The sequence below is a fragment of the Phoxinus phoxinus genome (genome assembly GCF_949152265.1).
Source record: "Phoxinus phoxinus genome assembly, chromosome: 14".
NCBI classification, from domain to species: domain Eukaryota; kingdom Metazoa; phylum Chordata; class Actinopteri; order Cypriniformes; family Leuciscidae; genus Phoxinus; species Phoxinus phoxinus.
In genome coordinates this window covers 17,134,407-17,152,503 of record NC_136889.1, presented here as the reverse complement: position 1 = coordinate 17,152,503, position 18,097 = coordinate 17,134,407, and the positions used below count along the sequence as shown (strand labels likewise).

The window sequence follows — 18,097 nt, the reverse complement described above, 5'->3', positions numbered from 1 at the left end:
TTGAGTAGCCAATTACATAGTTTGAAAATATTGATTTATAAAGAAAACTTACAACTATACTTGCAGTATAAAACTACTAAACTAGTAGTTTACTGGTGTACTTTCATAAACTAAAAAATGTGCTACAAGTATTTAACTAGTATACTATACCTATACTGTAAGAGCACTTGTAGTATAGTTGCAGTTCAATGAAAAACGTAGTTGTAAACTAGTTGTGTACTCAAAGTTTATTACTGTTACACTTAAAGTATACATAAAAGTAGGTAACACCTTATTTTAGGGTCCAATTCTCACTATTAACTAGTTGCTTATTAGCATGCATATTACTAGGATTTGGGCTGTTTATTAGTACTTATAAAACACATATTAATGCCTTATTCTGCCTGACCATATTCTACATTCCTTAATCCTACCAATACCTAAACTTAACAACTACCTTACTAACTATTAAAAAGCAGTTATTAGGAGTTTATTGAGGTACAGTAAAAGTCATAGTTAATAGTGAGAATTAATGAGAAATACTGAGACCCTAAACTAATGTGTGACCCTTTTGCTAACAAACAATTTGGCCAATTTAGTCCCAAGTAGTATTGAAACAGTACACTCACAGGATACTACTAGTACATACTTATTATATAAAGTATAAAATATACTTGAACTTTACTTATAAAGTTTACTTAATAAAATGAAATTGAAGTATACTCATTTTTTGTAAGGACACCTGTGTGAACTTGACTTTACACATCCACTAAAAATCACTGCAATCGATTAAAATTTATTGCAAAAAAATAGCTAGAAGGTTCTTCTCTAGAGTCATTTGTTTGCAGATGCCATTTGGTCAAAAGTGTCCAAAAGTCAAAATACTGTACTTTTACTGTACTTCTTTCTAGAGATAGTTTTCATGCTCGTGTGTGTGTGTGTGTGTGTGTGTGTGTGTGTGTGTGAGTGTGTGTGTGTGTGTGTGTGTGTGTGTGTGTGTGTGTGTGAGTGAGAGAGAAATTGGCAAGGCTATCTGAGAGAAGACTGTGAAACAGGCTGAAATGTAAACAGATAGAGCTTATCTCTGTGGCAGGAGACATAACAGACAGCCCTCTCCTCTGGACACGGCCGAGAGGAGCTCAGCCGAGGGATGACATGCGTTTACATGGATATTTACTACACAATAAATCCCTCGCCGTTATCGTAGCCTAGTCAGATAAACAGATAGTATGATGATACAGCAACAAACCACACTGTAAAATGGCTCACATGTGCACAGCCACATCCAAAGTGCTCATAAACAAACATTCTTTTCAGCTGAAGAGAAAATGTGTCTCGTATGAAAAAAAAAACAGTGCTCCAATATGTCCTCTTCACTATGTCAACCATGTGCTCTGAAATAAGATGGAAACATTTAGATACATTACCTCGATCTTTTTACACACAAGCCAATCAACCTGCTCATGTCATTCATTGCCACGGTAACTTAATCCCATTTTGCAGCTGTACAAGTCTTTAGGGTTAGCCGGGCTGGCACAGAGATCCTTGGGAATGGGGTTTTTGACCGATGCAGATATCAAGGATCTTTTGCATGTGAAAGTTTTGAGAAATATTGTGTGGACATTTTTAAGACACGATCACTATCGGGAATAGATAGAGCTGTTGAGGGTCTTGTGTCATTGGCTGTGGAAACAGATTTAGTTTGTGTAAAACTGTTGCTATGACACCATCAGATACAGTCCACAATTCCCATCTCATGTGTCATCCGTTTTCAAGGACCACACGCTGTATTAAGTTGATGAATTTAAGTATGGCGAGAGACACTGAGAGGATTCCGAACCAGATCAAAATCGATTAATAGAAACGTCAGCATTATCTGAGAGAGATATTTTGCAAATGCCAGCGAGTGTTAATGTGAACCCATAGCATTTTTCCAGTGAAACCGAATACATAGAAAACATTTATCTACACATCATGCCAAGAGAAAACCTCCTCCTGAGAAACCGAAGAACACAATGTGCTCATTCATAAATAAGACCCCCACCCGTACACTTTTCAAGTACAACACCAATTTGAACCTGTTAGCCCATATTCAGTTTTTATTAATAACACAGTTAAACTAATGTTTTGAAAGGTATTAAAGGGTAATCCAGGCAAAGCGTTTCAGATATGATTCATATTAGTTTGCTAAGATAAGTAAACATGCTCTGGTTTGTTTTAGGGGATGAGGGCTTACTGTACCTGTATTACAGCCATTCGGTTTCATCTTGAGAATGTTTTTGAAATGTATTCTGCTAGGACAGTGTTTTCAGAACTGAATGAGACGGTGTAGCATATAGCAATCATCATCCTTATTGGGAAATCGTTATCAGATATTTCATTAGTTGTTTGGCAGGGTGACCAACACCATTTCCTCTGGCTAAACCGCCTTCGTTCTGTGTGGACAGTATTTCATCACAATATCATCACAATAAAAAAAAAAGTACCGCAAAGTTGGGCGAGATGTCTTTTTTTTACTCCTCCACATCATCAAACAAGAGAGTCCTTGACAGCAAAAGCAGTTCCCATAACCTCGGGTTCATAAAATGTCAATTATAATTTGATTACACTCTTGACTGACAAGCCTCTGTGATAAGGAAGCGCATCATTTAAAACACTAGATCATCAGCTGCAGCACACAGCCAAAAACACATGTATTTTCCTGTAAAACTATTGGAAGAAATGATCTGGAATGAAGCTCACGATCCTTGAGAAGAGACTAAACAGCTCTTACTGTGCAGGCCCTCTCAGAACAGTGTTTACATCTCTCTTGATCTCTTCTCAATTACCAAAGCAGGTCGGTTTGAAGCAGCAATATGTGAGAAATGATGCTGTTGTAGGTGCAGCCAACATTAATGTTTTCTAGATAAATTGGATTATTTACATCGTATTCAGTTCCAGAAAAATAGCAGAAATATGGTTCTGACCCAAACTGTTTCTAGTGCTCATTAATTTGATTATTAATCTTTGGTAAAACAATGCAAATATTTCTGCAGCAGAGGAATTATCGATGCAGAAAAGATAAAAGAGCAAAATAGATTTTTGTAAATATTGATGATTCTTCTAAAATATTGATATAAAGTGAAAACAGTTTAGACTAGAGTGTATTGCCAGATTATTTAATATAAAAAAGATAAAACATTTAATTATCAAGCGTAGCGTCAGTTCTGGCAGGCAACGTTAGGCAAGCTCGCATCAGCTGAGAGTCAGCTGTCTACGTCAATGTCATCCACGTCTACCTATAGGAATACGACGCCTATCACTGTATACATATATAAGCTCCTTCAGTATTATCAGCAGCTATTGCATTTCTCTGGAGCTGATTACCCTCCTCCATCCCCAGCTCCTCCTCTCATCAGTCAGGATTTGGCATTGATCCCCCTCGAATCTGAATAAGTTCTCGAATTATGTTGTACTTTAAAATCTTGAAATAATGATATCAATACATTCATTTAGGTTCTGTTCTGTTTACCCTAAGGGGGGTTATTGCTGCTCTCCCTGCTCTTATCCATGCTAGGCTGAATGGATGCGCAGGGAGTTCTCGCCCAGAACAGAACCACAGGCTGCTACTGACTTTACAGTCACGCACACAACTTTAGCAAAGATAAACGCTACAGTTTAGCTTGCACGATGCATCCGTCCACTTTCTCGATCGGTTAGACTCCGTTCAGTGGGCGGGAGTACTGACCTGCACGTCTTTTCCGCGGCGCTGATTGGCCCGCTGGACGGATGCTGTGACGAATGCGTCATTTTGGCATATAGCAAAGGAAAGTAAGACACTTAAATATAAGCCTAATAGTGGCCTTTTTAACACATACCGCCAATCCAAACTTTATGCTAATTGTCAATTGTATTTGACGATAGTGGTCCTGACAAAAATACTTTTATTTAGTAAGGATGCACTAAGTTGTAAAATCTTTTACATTTTTACAAAAAATATATATTTCAAATAAATTGTTCTTTTGAAGGATCATGTGACACTGAAGACTGGAGTAATAGCTGATGAAAATTCAGCTTTGCCATCACATGAATAAATAACATTTTAAAATATTAAAATAGAAAACAGTTAATTTAAGGGTATACGTTTACATGACAACGATATGCTTAAAAACGAACAAGCTTTTCCTTTGAGGTTTCCGAGTACAGACGACACCATTGTCGAAACGATCCCCATTCACATGGATCCGCGAAAACGTCTAAAAACGCTGTATTCGGCTGCCAGGCCATTAGATGTCGATGAAACACTATAGATTTAACACGTAATAATACGCATGTGCATGATGTCATCGTTTTTAGAGATTCACGTTTTTGTTGTTTACACGGAGACCGCTTTCAAAAACGTGCAAATTGAAACCCGTTTTCAAAAGTTTGCGTTTTCAGGCACCCAAAACACTGTTGTCGTGTAAATGAATGGTCAAAACGGAAAAAAAGTTTTACGTTTTAGTTTTAGTAACGGTGTCGTGTAACAGCCCCTAAATAGTAATATTTTTCCTCAATATTCCTGATTTAACGGTATTTTTTATCAAATAAATGTGGCCTTGGTCAGCATAAGATACTTTTTTTCAGAAATATGTAAAAAATATTAAAAACTAACTTTTGAATGCTGGACCTAGTGTAGATATTCCTAGCTACTTTGTCTATTGCTATATTATAAAGAGGATACCAGTGTAGAGGTTGACAATAAAGGTCCCAGAATGTTAAACCATGTCTGATTTAACACACCAAACTTTGAACGCAACAGAGGTTAGTGGCCTCACTGACACTCCTAATTAGAGGAGGAATGCCAAAACTCTGTCTAACAGGCACAGCGAACATCTTGCCTGATAGTAGAGCAGACGCAGAGAGAAGGCCTTCATTAAAGCCCACATTTGTTCTGACTAAATTTAAATGGGAAATTCAGTGTTATTTCAAGATTAGGGTCTCTTGGGTTTAGGATTCAGGGTTTGATCTACAGAACAGGCCCACTTAAGAGTGTTTACCCACATGAAGGCTAACGCTTGTGTTTGATAAGCCCTCTTGAAAAATATCAGTGGTTTGCCAGCTATTTGCCTGTCACCAGTTGTAATAGAGTGCTGAGATGATTGCCTAACACTGGTTTGTAGATATGTTTGTGCCTTCAGCTTTGCCATCAGACTATTTGAACTTGAAATAGTACTTTCTTATTGAATCCTCCTTTATAGCTTTTTAACATTTACTTCAGCTCGATCAGCATCAGTTAACAGGTTAGATGGCATAACTGCTCCTTTACTGTTTCAGTGATGGTATTTCAGAAGTGGCTGTGTATTCGGATTAAATATTTTATTTTATACTGTATTAAATTGTAATTATTTCATTGTTGGTTCTATTTATTGTGATTTTGTTGAACCTTGACAAAGTCTGCCGAAATGTCAGAAATAATCAAAATACTTAGCTGTCATACTCCATCTTTACAAAGTTCTCTTCTTTAACTTGCACCTGAAAGGTGAGCATTTGCTTTATTGCTCAATTATTTCATTATAGTCAGTGCTTTACAGTGGAAGTTCTTTTTTTAGGGCTCTTAAAGAATGAAAAAAATATATTTTTTTCCAGGACTGATTATTCATGAGCGAAGAAGTCAGATTTCAAATTGCCTACTTCTCTGCGTCAGCCAAGAATCTGCCATTAAGATGAATGGAAATTCATAATGGATAGCTTTTTCCAGATAGACCTCCTTAAGTTTGACACAGAATTGTCAATACTACATTTCCACCTTGAATAAAGTGTCTGTCTGAGTAATGTTGTAGGAAACCAAAGGTTTCCTGCATCATCTCCATTCGATTGTGCTTGTTGACCCAGTATTGTCGTAATTCATGTTGCTATGTTACATATCACTTCATGACATGCATGTGCGATTTTGGCTGGCCAGGACTCTTGGAAATCCTCTTTGTTTTCGTTCTGAAACTGGGGCAGGGATGAACATAGCAAACACTGTGGTATGTTAATAACTAGTTCATTTATTTGTGTGACTGAATGCAATTTTATTGCCTATAAATAATAAATGATTTATTGAGTGTTATGTTATTCAGCCTCGAGTGGAGGCTGCGATTTTGAACTGTTTTTGCAATAAAATCCTTTGTTTTGAGTTTTTGGAGAAGTTTATACTATCATTACTTTTTGTTCATGACTTTAAAGCTATTTGGAAATGTTGTACACTTTCTGAGGATGTTGCCCCATGAAGTGTTTTCAGAAACCCTGGATAGTCCATTAACTTAGGCGGGTGTCACGTTCAGAGGCTGACTGATCCGCATTGACCTCTGGATGTCTGGTAAAACACCTACTTAATGAGTCATTGTAGCAAAGCAGCTTTGATGGCCACAGCAGCTTATTTGTAATGGCTATTTAAACCATATTTATATATGTAAATGATAGTTCAGACTATAAATTCTCGCTGAATTGAGCTGCATTTAAAGCAATCCTGTCAATATTAATATGCCAATTTGCTATGGTGCTTGGTAATGTTGTAGTACTCATTCAGACCGCATTCGTACTCAGTCTTGCCTCTGTCTCAGACTAATAGGACTTGGGATTTTATCTCAAGACCAGACAAGATCAAAACTACAGGGATATTCCTGAATTGCCGCGGCATTGTCTGATTTATTTGTTAACATCATTAATGTGATTGAATGTAAAACTTTCTGCATCAAATGCAATCAATAACTTATTTCTAGTCTGATTTTTTTTGTCACTGTTGTGAAATTGTGTCAAAAAAATCTTACCAAAAGGAATACAAATGCCCCGAAAATTCAAGAAATTCAAGCAAAAAAAGTATTGCAAATGTGATATTGATTTTATACAAATGTTTAATAATTGAGAAGTTTATATTAAGTGACTTACATTGTAGAAATTGTTACTATTTTGGCAACGAAAATAGTTCCAAACACATCCAGAGCAGAACTGTTGTAGTGTTAAATTAATCTAAAAATTTTTTACCAATTCGCCAATGCAGTGCAAAGATTAATTTTGTTGTTAGTGATTTTATTTGATTGGTAACAGCTCTAAAGATTAAATAGTATTAAATAAATATAAAAAAGGAAGGAAAGGTTGCAGCCCAAAAAAATTGAAAAAAATATGTATTTAATGTTCTCACCACAGGGACGTTTCGAGCCCAATGGCTCTTCTTTAGACAATGAACACTCACATCGCTAAACACTTATGCACCACTTATCCTTTTTGCCTGTTAGATGTGCAAACTTTGTGTTGAATATATATATATATATTTTCCTAGGCAGTAAATGTAGATCTTTCAGATGAATTTGAAGAGTGCTGGTCTCGACTTGGTCTGGGTTTAGATGGTCTTGACTACAATAGATAACAATAAACAGTTTAAATTATGAATTATGTTACTTGGGTATTTAATTTAATATTGGTGTTATTATTAACACTGTTGTTATTATAATATTATTAATATATTAAATTATTTATTAAACATCAAATAAGTTATTAAAAATGATAGACACTTTTATCACCCAATAAACAATATCATGTTTGAAGATATTGAAAACTAGTCTCGTTCTCTTTTTTTAAATCACCAGTGCAAAATATTTTAATGCAGTGATTGTGTATGGCTACAGTAGCTTTTATATTTAGCACTGTAGAAGATAAGAATGCTTATCTCAGCAGTCATTGCTTGGAAGGAGCAGCTGCTAGTGGACGAATTCAGGGCCCAAGCAATGCCTGTCTTTGTGCAACTAACTCCTATACATCTATATATAATGTTTGTACATAAGCATATATAATATTTTTGTCAAGCTAGATCTGTACATCTTTCACTGACTGAATGCCAGTGGTAACTTTCTGGAGTTTATAAATACATTTGTATAAATAAATAGGTGTATGTTCTGCGGCTCAGTTTCGAATAAAGAGACTCTCTCACACTTAGTTTAGTGTTTAGAGGCCAAGTATGAGGGTTGCCTACCTCTGCATCCTCTGTTTGTTTCACACTAGTCAGTATATATGGGTTTGGTCAAGCTATATTAGTCTGGAATCTATGAAATGCCAACTCCCACTCCCAGCCATCTCAACATGTTCAAGCACGTTTGCAGACTGTACTTTATACCCCTAATGCAGGGGTGTAAAGCTCATTTTAGGTCACGGGCCAGATTGAACTAAGTGTCAGTTTATGCGGGCGGATTTGTTTTATGTTCAACCTTGCTGAACCCATGTAGATGCTTGCACAATACATACTCACAACTCCAAGATTAATTAATCAGTGGTACAACACAATGTGGAATTTTGGAAAAACAACAATATTGACAATGAGAGAAGAAAACCCCTTATTCTCTTTGCTAGATATCTTAAGTTATAATAATTGACCTGAAACTGAATGTTAACATAATTGAAGGCCTAGAAATACAGCGGTGGACTAAGTACTCGAGTGAAAGTACAGCGATATCCTAATAAAATATTACTTCAGTAAAAGTTCAAGTACTTAATTTCAATTTTACTTGAGTGAAAGTACAAAAGTGAGTTTGTACTTGATTCAAGTGAGTTGTACAGTGAGTTGTTGATTCAAGAACAGCTGCAATCGGATCAGTCAGATTTACAAATGAATCGCTCAGTGGGATTTCTGAACCAATTCAGCGCAGGTTCATTGGAATCGGATAAATCTGACATTGTTATCGCGTCTCAGGTGCTGGTTTCTTCAGTTTGGATTAACGAGGAACAGTATGTTTTTATGGGATCATTTAGTGGTGTAAAAGGTACGATATTATGCTTTGGAATGTGCTTAATGTAGTGAAGTTAAAGTAAAAGTTTCCCAAAATAAAAATACACTGATAAAGTTAATATACTTAAAAAATGTACTTAAGTACAGTAATGAAGTAAACACTTTGTTACTGTCCACCACTGATAACCAATAATGACTTATAAACCTTCCTAATAATTATTTAGTGAGGATTTGGATACAGTTGAGAAAATCATGTGAATTACTCACACAAACTATGGTAAATTGAATTGTGTTGCTTTTTCACTTAGATTAAATTTCAGGTGAAAAGTCTATGTAGAGTGAGTGCTGCAAATAGTTAAAGGGTCTGTTGCTGTAATACAAATGAACAAATTCATCCTTCCCACTGTAAAAAAATGAAATATTATAAATCTATCATACAAATATAATACATGTTTGGGAATGTTTTCAGCATAATTTAATTTTTAAAATTAGATTACTCTTCTCCACGGGCTGTATATTCAGACCGTGGGCCATATGTTTGACACCCCTGCCCGAAAGGATTCTGTAAACCCATATATTTCAGAGCAAGTGTTAGATTGCTGTTCACTTTGGCCAAATGTCTGTTGTTTAGTGTAATCTATACCATATGTGTCTGTTCTACCAAATTGAGGTCAAGGGACACTGAGCACTACGATTGCATCACTGGCAGAGGAATTGTCATGTTTGTGTGAACAGTGTGAATCGTGTATGACTCATTTACAATGAACTGAACAATAGGAATCTTAATCAAAAGATTTGCAGCTAATTATTAGAGTAAACAGAGCAGTGAAGAGAATGTTCCTTCAGGAATGGCCAAGTTTGGTTTGTGTGCGTTTGGGTATCTATCAGCGAATCAATCTCTTCTGTATCCTGGCCAAACTAAACACAGATTAGTAGAAAGTTGAGTTTTCTTCCCCTCTTCTTCGATGTGGGGCAGTTGAGCACGATGTATCTGGTGGGACTGGTGTTCCTGTGCTATGCGGAGTGCAGTCCCATGGGAGCCGGGCAAGAGGCTCCAGCTTCGGGGCCTCCATTGTTTATACTGATGGATTCCAGATGCTGGCAGAGGGAGCAGCCAAACTCCAGGGGCCTACGCCAAAAAAACCAGGAAGCAGTCCAGCGCTATCTGGAATACTTGGAAAACATTGCTTAGCTTCGTAATAACCTAGAAATAAGTGAAAGGGCCAAAACCTGCACTGAATTTTCAAACTGATTATTAGTGACCACTGGACATGTGTTGGTTTCACAATTCAAAATAGTTGCTTCAAGGAATATGTGAGGTCCAGGGGTATTTATTTGCCTCAGAGAATAGTGTTAGCGTCTAGTTGTTCTGCTAAATGTGTTTGAATTTCAGTATAGTCTGATATTGTGTTTTGGTGACATGATAATGCTTTACAGGTCCAATTTGTCAAAGTTGCGATGAAATTGAAGTAGCTACAGATCTTCTCTTCATTATTATAATACATACATATATGTGTGAAACCATTATTAAAAAATGTAGGACAGGGACTTGGTTCTATGCGTCGATTGAATGAAGGCAGATTTAAATCTGAGATTGGAGTTGACTGTAAGAAAGGGTTGGGCTGTTTCACTGGAAGATCGATTATGACATTTTAATTAAAAATTCTGAAAACAATTAAACATGCACAGATGAATCATTCACAATAAGATCAATAACATGCTTGTTATGCTTGAATCATTTCATGGCTACTTTTACTGCATTAGGTGTCATGCACAAAAAATGCTACACAAGATTGATAAATTAGGTTAAAATATTGTTCATTATTAGTTAATGACATCTAATGCATGAACTATTTGTAACAAATTGAACCATATTGTAAAGTGTTACCAGTGACATCATTATGGTGCAGAGGTGTTAATAACTATTCCTGGTGATTAGCAGCTTCCTCCCTTTTCACATTATGAACACAGATCCAGTGTCAGCTACTCTAGACTCTCCAATAAAAAAAACGTCAAGGCTGACCCCAGGTCAGCAACTAAAGCTATAAAGTGTCAACGTCAACTTTTCTTGCTTTCTAATTTCTCCCCAAATTCAGTCATTCTACGTGATTGGATTGTTTTTCCCAACACTGAGGCATTGTGAGCTGACAGATTTATCATTTAACAGCACACCTGTTCCCTCTTGTCAGTCTCTGTGATGCTGCTCTTGCATTTCGGCCGTAAAAAGAGACAGCTGCACCCACAAGAAAAGGACTCAGAGAGACCCAAGAAAACACTAGCTTCATTTAGCAGCCCTAGTGGGGATTAATAAATAACACCAGCGTGCACCTGACTGGAATGCTGCTCAAGTCCGCCGTTTGCAGAGCACTCCGGAAACCGCGCACAGACGCAGCTGATGAGCTCGACACTATCATTCTTGTGTGTGGGTCTCTGGGAAAGGCCATCTGCAGGCTCTGTCTTGGCCTTGGCTGAATCTCCTCATCCAGGCCAGACAGAGCTCCACTTGATCCGTTCATACATTGTGATGCTAATAGCTTAGAGATCTGTAACACGCGTTGGTACATTCATGTCTGTTTACATGTACTTAGCACTGGGATGACACCCATTTATATGCATAGGCATTTAAGTCACATTTAGTGCACATTTTTTTTATTATAAAATGATGCTAGGCCTAAAGCTAACTTTACTTTAACCATTAAAAAAATAAATAAATAACCATATGATGTTGTGAAGATTTTTTAGTGAATGTATGAAGTCAGGTCAAGTTCACACAGGTGGCCTCGCAGAATAACCACAGGTGCACAATAACCACAGTTCACATTAGCTAATTACAGACTATCTTGCGCCCAGCGCAATTGACTTTGAACACCGACGCATGTATCATTCCTATTTTGCACCCGCGCACAGCGGACTTTTCCCTCCACAGACGCACGTCGGTAAATTAGGGAATGAACTTGCGCTCGCGGGGGCGGTTCGGCGCAAAGAGGAGGCGTGTTCCGGCGCAAAACTTCCCTGGTGCTATTTTCCAGTTTTAGAAAGCAATTGCGCCACTGACCAGGAAAAAAACAGTCTAAAGACAGTGGCGCGTTGCGCGTTAGTGATATGGTATTTTAAGGGCGCATGCTTGGCCATAATGTAGCGTGTTAACGCGCATCCACTTTGATTCTCTAATAATTATAAACAGACGCAGCCGTTTTCATTTTTGCAAATCATACATTATTACAAGGAAAAATATGAACACACGAGGGAAATCATTGTTGTGTCCGTGAAGATGTGAAAAAGATCTATCTAGATTTAAATAAATAAAAATTAAATAAATAAATTTACCCAAATTATACGCCTGTTTAACCGTAGCTGATTTGGGTGGGTTTCTCCCATCATCCACAATGTCACTTGTCTGTGTTTTACGGCCCTGACGAGAACGTCGGTCTCTTTGGATGTGAACTGCTCCTGGGGTGCGCTGGCAAATCCGCCGTTATAATAGCGATCCGCCATGGAACAAGCGCGCCTGCTCTTAAAGGGAATGTGAGAGGACGCTCTGATTGGTTTATTTCACGTTACGCCCAAACCACACCTATGAATAATGAAGCTACTTCAGACCAACCCCTTTTAGATTTGCGCCAGGCGCAAGAGTAATTTATCCCGCCGGGAAAATAGCAACAGCGCCGGGATCCGCCCACAAAGTTACTTGCGCTTTGCGCTTTGACACTTGCGTTTCAGATCGTTAAAATAGGGCCCATGGTCCACTAATGTTTGACAACCACAAAGTTTCAAATTACTTGTCTTAATTTGATATAATATTCCCCAGTTTCACAGACAAGGCTTACACCTACTTCCAGACTAAAATGCATGTTTGAGCTGTTTTAACTAAAAGCAACTTGCAATGACATATCTTAAAATATATCAGTGCCATTGTTTTGTCTTGAGATGCACACCAGTAATGTATTTTTCTCTAAGGAATGTTAATAAAAGCTAGGCTAATTAAATGTTCTAAATAAACTAAAACCTAATCCTGGTTTAATCTAAGCACTGTCTGTGCAACCAGGCCTTAATCTATATTTAAAAAAAATCTATTTAAAAAATAATAATAATTATATTTTATTTATATTTCTAAACTGTTTTTATTATTATTTGAGGGGCACTTTATATGTGTTTGTGTGCATATAGGAAAATATTCTGTGTTAGTGTTTAGTTCAATGAGTCCCTGTTTACTTAAATCAGACAGATTTCTGGATGATATTTGCAAGAAGGAAGCAGAATTGTAATGTTTGCGTGTTCGTGGAAGGCCAGCTATACAAGACTTTGCGGTTTTCATGAATAGCCAAAAACATTATGCACAACTTTTCTGTCCCGCATTTGTGAAGACTAACAAAATGTGTTTGGATTTTTGTAGTCTCCTGTTGATTCTCTGCCCCAAGAGTTGACATGCATTTCCTTGCAAAACCAAACTTCAGCAGCCTGGGCCAAAGAAGTGGGTTTTTTCGATTACCTCCAAGAATTCTCTTAAACTGCAGTCACCCTTCCAAAAATTCCTCCTTTTTGCACACAGAAAAATAACATATAAACAAGTTTAAAATGTGGTAAAAAGTTTGCTTAAATTTGTGGCCACTGTAGATCCTCTGTTCTTACTTGAATATATGGCAAGACTTTGTTTCAAATTTTTTTTAGTACTTAAATGTTTTTATTATTATTCTAACATGCACTAACCCCCTGTAGCACCCCCTAAAGGCACTATTTTGCCAACGATTTTATACAGAAAATTATTCAGAGAATGTTTAGGCGACTTTTATAACTGTAATACTTGAATTTTTAAAAGACAAATGAATTACAACATTTATAGAGATATGTAAATGTTCTGTAGGAAGGTTATTTGTTTGTTTGTTTATCGATTGATTGCACTGTAGCAGGCACTATACTGTAGTATTATTGTTGTAGGAGCAAGCAGACCCAGTTGACAAAAAAATTACATTTTGCTAACATTCCCATTAAAATGTTATTTCTGAATGTTCTCTAAACAGTCAAAACGTCCAGTTTTAAAAATGTTTTCAAGAGGGAGGTTTTAAAGGGAGGAGCAGCTTTATGTCTATTCACTTGCTTTAAATGGCATTTAAATGCATTTGATTGATTTTCAAACGTAGCCTATACTGTTTTTATTTTGAACTCGCCCTGAACAGATCCATCATAACATTTCCCGCTCTTTTAAGTCTGATCTCTCTCTAAGCACTGAATCGCTATATCTCACTTTTCTCCTCTGGCACCCTTTTGTTAATCTATATAGCCTAGTCTTAATTGAAAACAGAGGGCTGATCTGAAAGGGACTTTTCGAGTTTTTTCATGTTATACCAGTGTGGAACTCATCTGCTTCTGATTTCCTTCCCCCTTCAGTCCTGTAGGGCCTGATTGGAGGAACGTCTCCAGCTGTGAGCGATGACTGCCGTGCTGTGGTATTTGTCCTGTTGCGGGGAGGTTGGCTCTGCTGCTAGGACAGCCAGAACCCCCCCTCTCTCTCTTTCAGTCTCCATTGGGAACACAGCTGGAGGGATGGTGAGAGGAGACGCTCGATTTGATCTCCCTCTTCCCTGAGCGTTTACAGTCACTGGATACTTCGATCTCTTCAATGTCCCAAGCATTCACCAAGCACAGAAATGTTCTGCTTAGGCCTCAGATGGTGACCCCACAGTTATTTAAGGTCGCTAGGATTAAAAATGTAATGGTTTTTGGGAAAAGATTCACCTTACTCTATGTTGACAGGCAGTAAATATTTTGTGTTGCGTGTTTATGGCGAGTGAGTGTTTTTGTCCACTTTTGCTTTAAAAAAGAACTTTATAACTCCCTCGAACAGCTGGATAGTGAGGGCTCTTCCTTAAAACCCCTTTAAGGCTAATGCATATTGCCTCTGAAGTAAACATTGACTTACGGCAGGATGGGAGAGAAATATCAAACATCAGCTATTCATTCAGTGTTGCTCTTATCGATTCCCTTTCCTGTCTTTAAGCTCTGTTTTCATTGGACAAATAGCCAGATTGATTTACACAAACCTGCTGTGTCCATTAAGCTCGGGTTGGGTTAAAATGGTCAAATTACTTCTAGAGCAATGCACTGGGTAGAACTGTGTAAACACAAATCTGCAACACACAGGCTTTGGTCAGGATTTGTTTAGACTGTGCTGTTACTGTCAGCAGCATTAGTTTGTCATTTCCTTGGTGGTGGCTGTAAGTGGAGAGTACTCTCCATTGCCTTGTTTCCTCGGAGATTGTTGCATTTGGAAAATAACGAGTGTTTTTATTTTGCGCAATTGCTTATTTTGTGAGAGCAATATTCTCAGAGTTAAAACAATAGGATAATACATTTTGGCTTCTTGGGTTTGTGGATTTCACATCCGGTGGTTAGAGCAAAACTGATGTGTTTCAAATAAGCAACAACCAATTTATTTTCTCTGATTTATTTAAAGAAAAAAAAAGTCCAGCTTTTTTCATTTTTCTTTCAATCATATTTAACAATACATAATCTTTTTGTTTGTTTGTTCTTATTTGATTCCCTTTGCATGAGCTCCAGAATGTCTAAATGTTAAATTCACCAGGTTTCCTTCACAATGCCAGTGTAACTATGTTGGTCTAAAATCTATTAAAAACACAGCCAAAATAGGTCAGACTGCTGTAAACAGAATATCATGTGTGTTTTCTGGCACTTGTCCAGGACCTCTGCAGTGCTGGATATATAGAGCCTTTTTCACAGAGTTGTGAATTCTTCAAGACTGCTAATCAAATCTGTCTCGTAGAGATGCTGTAACTTGCAAATGCCTGTCCGGTCGTTTCCAGTTGGGACTCGAGGCGAACCATCCACTCTTTGCTCGATTGGTAGTATAATTTTGGTTTAGCGTGACCCAGGTTTATATTCTAGCCCTATACACATTATGTATTAAAAAAAATAAGAATAATAATAAATATTATTTGCATGGACAAAATGCATTGACGCATAGGTTCCTTTTGATGTACAGAGATATGATGTGAAGCTTTAACTCCACTCTTCATGATCTAATACTGTTCTCAAAAACAGGTCATCTGGCACACACCTGAGTTTCAGGCCATGGGGCAACCCTTGACACTAAGATCATACTCCATGCTGAGTTAATTACTAAATGTTTGACGGAAAGCAGTGGTTCTGACACCAGATATCACTGATTGTTTTGCCTGTTCTCCGATTTAGGACCTCACCCATATACCAGACCACCAGCCTTACGATAGCATAGGGATTGGCACCGTCATAGGGGTAGCCTTACGTCAGACTTTCTGTGAAGTTTGAAAGTATGGCCAAAACAACAGCCTCAACCGTCATGGTTTCCAGCTGTTGTCGACAGTTCTGTTGACAGTGGTTGACTCATGGTGTTTAAGGTTGGGGAGGAGAGCCTTTTGCATGCAGTGTGTCAGTTGGCCAGTTGGCTCTGTGTGGATAGGAGCAGATGCTAATGAATGATATCACCTCTTTTTTTTACTCATATGGGACCTGGAACTTAATTTCCAAATCCTCTCACCAGTAAAGCAGCTTTAGGTCTGGCTATCCCTTTCACAGTGTGGAATAAACACTCCGGTAGCCATTGATTTGTTATGCGAGATTACAGATGGTTGGATGCATGGGTGCATATCCTAAATCCTGTTTAGAGTCACAGCAAAAAATCTCAGGCACTCATATGTGCTCATAATGCACTGACTATGCCATAGCCACTTTTCTGCTCTCTTTTGGAATAAAAAAAAGGAAGCAGAGAGTATGTAATAATGACCAGAAAGTATATTGAGACCACACCGCAATTATCTGTTGAGGTTTGAATTCACTTACATAATTAAAATCATTATAATTCCCCATATACAGTTCTCAAATTTGTGTAGTGGTTTGGAGTCTGAATTCTCCAGCAGAAGTCTGCCATACCACACATAGCATGTACTTCAGTTTAGGAAGATGTAAAAAAAAAAAAAACGTGTGTCATATTTCAAGTCAGCTGCTCTCTGTAAGTATCAATGTTTTGTTTAGATGTTTTTTTCCTGTGTTTTTGCAGCACAGCATTGGGTAAGTTGTGACAGGGTTTGACCGACTTGAGTTTAAGCATTTTAAGTGTGCTTGGTTTGGACAAACTTTGACCAAAAAGATGTTTGTGATGCTCAAGGGAAAAACTTTTCTTTTTCTTTTGCAGTTGTAGAGGCCTAGATATTGATGTCATCATTGACTTGTTGAAACTACTCCCATAATAAAGTCCTTATGAGATTTTTTTTTTCCTGTATAAGAATGAAAAGCAGCCCCTCCTACAGTTTTTTAGTAATTTCTCTTGCTTACCATATTTGTTACAGGTTTTATTCTTTAAAAAATACAGCATGTTAGACAGTGGAAATATGGACTGATATTTGTTTGTTAAACACATTATGCAATTCATGTTCATCTTTTTGAATGTACCCCCCCCCCCCCCCCAATTATTTTATATTTGATAATTAAGTTGCATGACCATTGTTGTCTCACCATTAATATCCAATTTTTCATACTGCACATTACAATGTTGTGATGGCCAAATTCACTGTTATTTCTAATTTCAACAAAACAGTACATAGTTTTTTAGCAATTATTGGCCATGACATGAAAATAATTATTGGTTAACCGGTATCAACCAGAATTTAATCAAAATATTAATATACCATTTCTGTTTTAAGAAGAACAGAAGAATATTCCAATAACATCATAGAACATGCGTAGTGCTTTACTTATTTGCATACATTTTGGTCACACAAATTTATACAAATTTCCCACAATCCACAAAGCTTCAAACTGTTCACAAGCTACACTAAAATCGAGCTACACTCGTTAATCAAACTTTGTCTGTGAAATGTCCTCTCAGGCAAGACCCAAAGGAGAAGGACTGACTCCATACCAAGGCAAGAAGAGGTGTTTTGGAGAATACAAGTGCCCTAAATGCAAGAGGAAGTGGATGAGTGGGAACTCCTGGGCCAACATGGGACAGGAATGCATCAAATGCCATATCAATGTTTATCCTCATAAACAGGTACAGTATCACCCTTTTAACAACTCATAAGTGATACTATATTACTAAAATACTACATGCAAGTTTTTCTAATCTGCAAGTCAACTGTGTGAGCGCAATCTTCCAAGAAGTTCTTATGGATGGGGCCCAGCAGGTACCCTTGAAACCTGAGACACAAACCCAAGGCATCTGTCGAACCCAAATACCCCCTGAATTCAAGAAGGGGTCCTTTTTCAGGAAGTCACAAACTTATATACACTGTAAAAAGTGGTAACCTACAATTTTTACCTTGAGGAGCTGCATTTAGATTGATTTGTTGAAGTTGAATTATGTTTTTGACCTGAATAAAGTCAATTAACTTGGATATTTCCACA

The 18,097-nt window shown here is 37.4% G+C and overlaps 1 protein-coding gene across 1 annotated transcript in view; it reads left to right on the top strand.

Moving 5' to 3' along the window:
• Positions 1 to 18,097, top strand: part of zcchc24 (zinc finger, CCHC domain containing 24) — a 48,694-nt gene that overhangs the window by 24,808 nt on the left and 5,789 nt on the right. Inside the window, exon 3 of the mRNA XM_079636074.1 lies at positions 17,580 to 17,744. Coding sequence (XP_079492200.1) covers positions 17,580 to 17,744 — 165 coding nt within the window. The remainder of the gene's footprint in view (positions 1 to 17,579; positions 17,745 to 18,097) is intronic.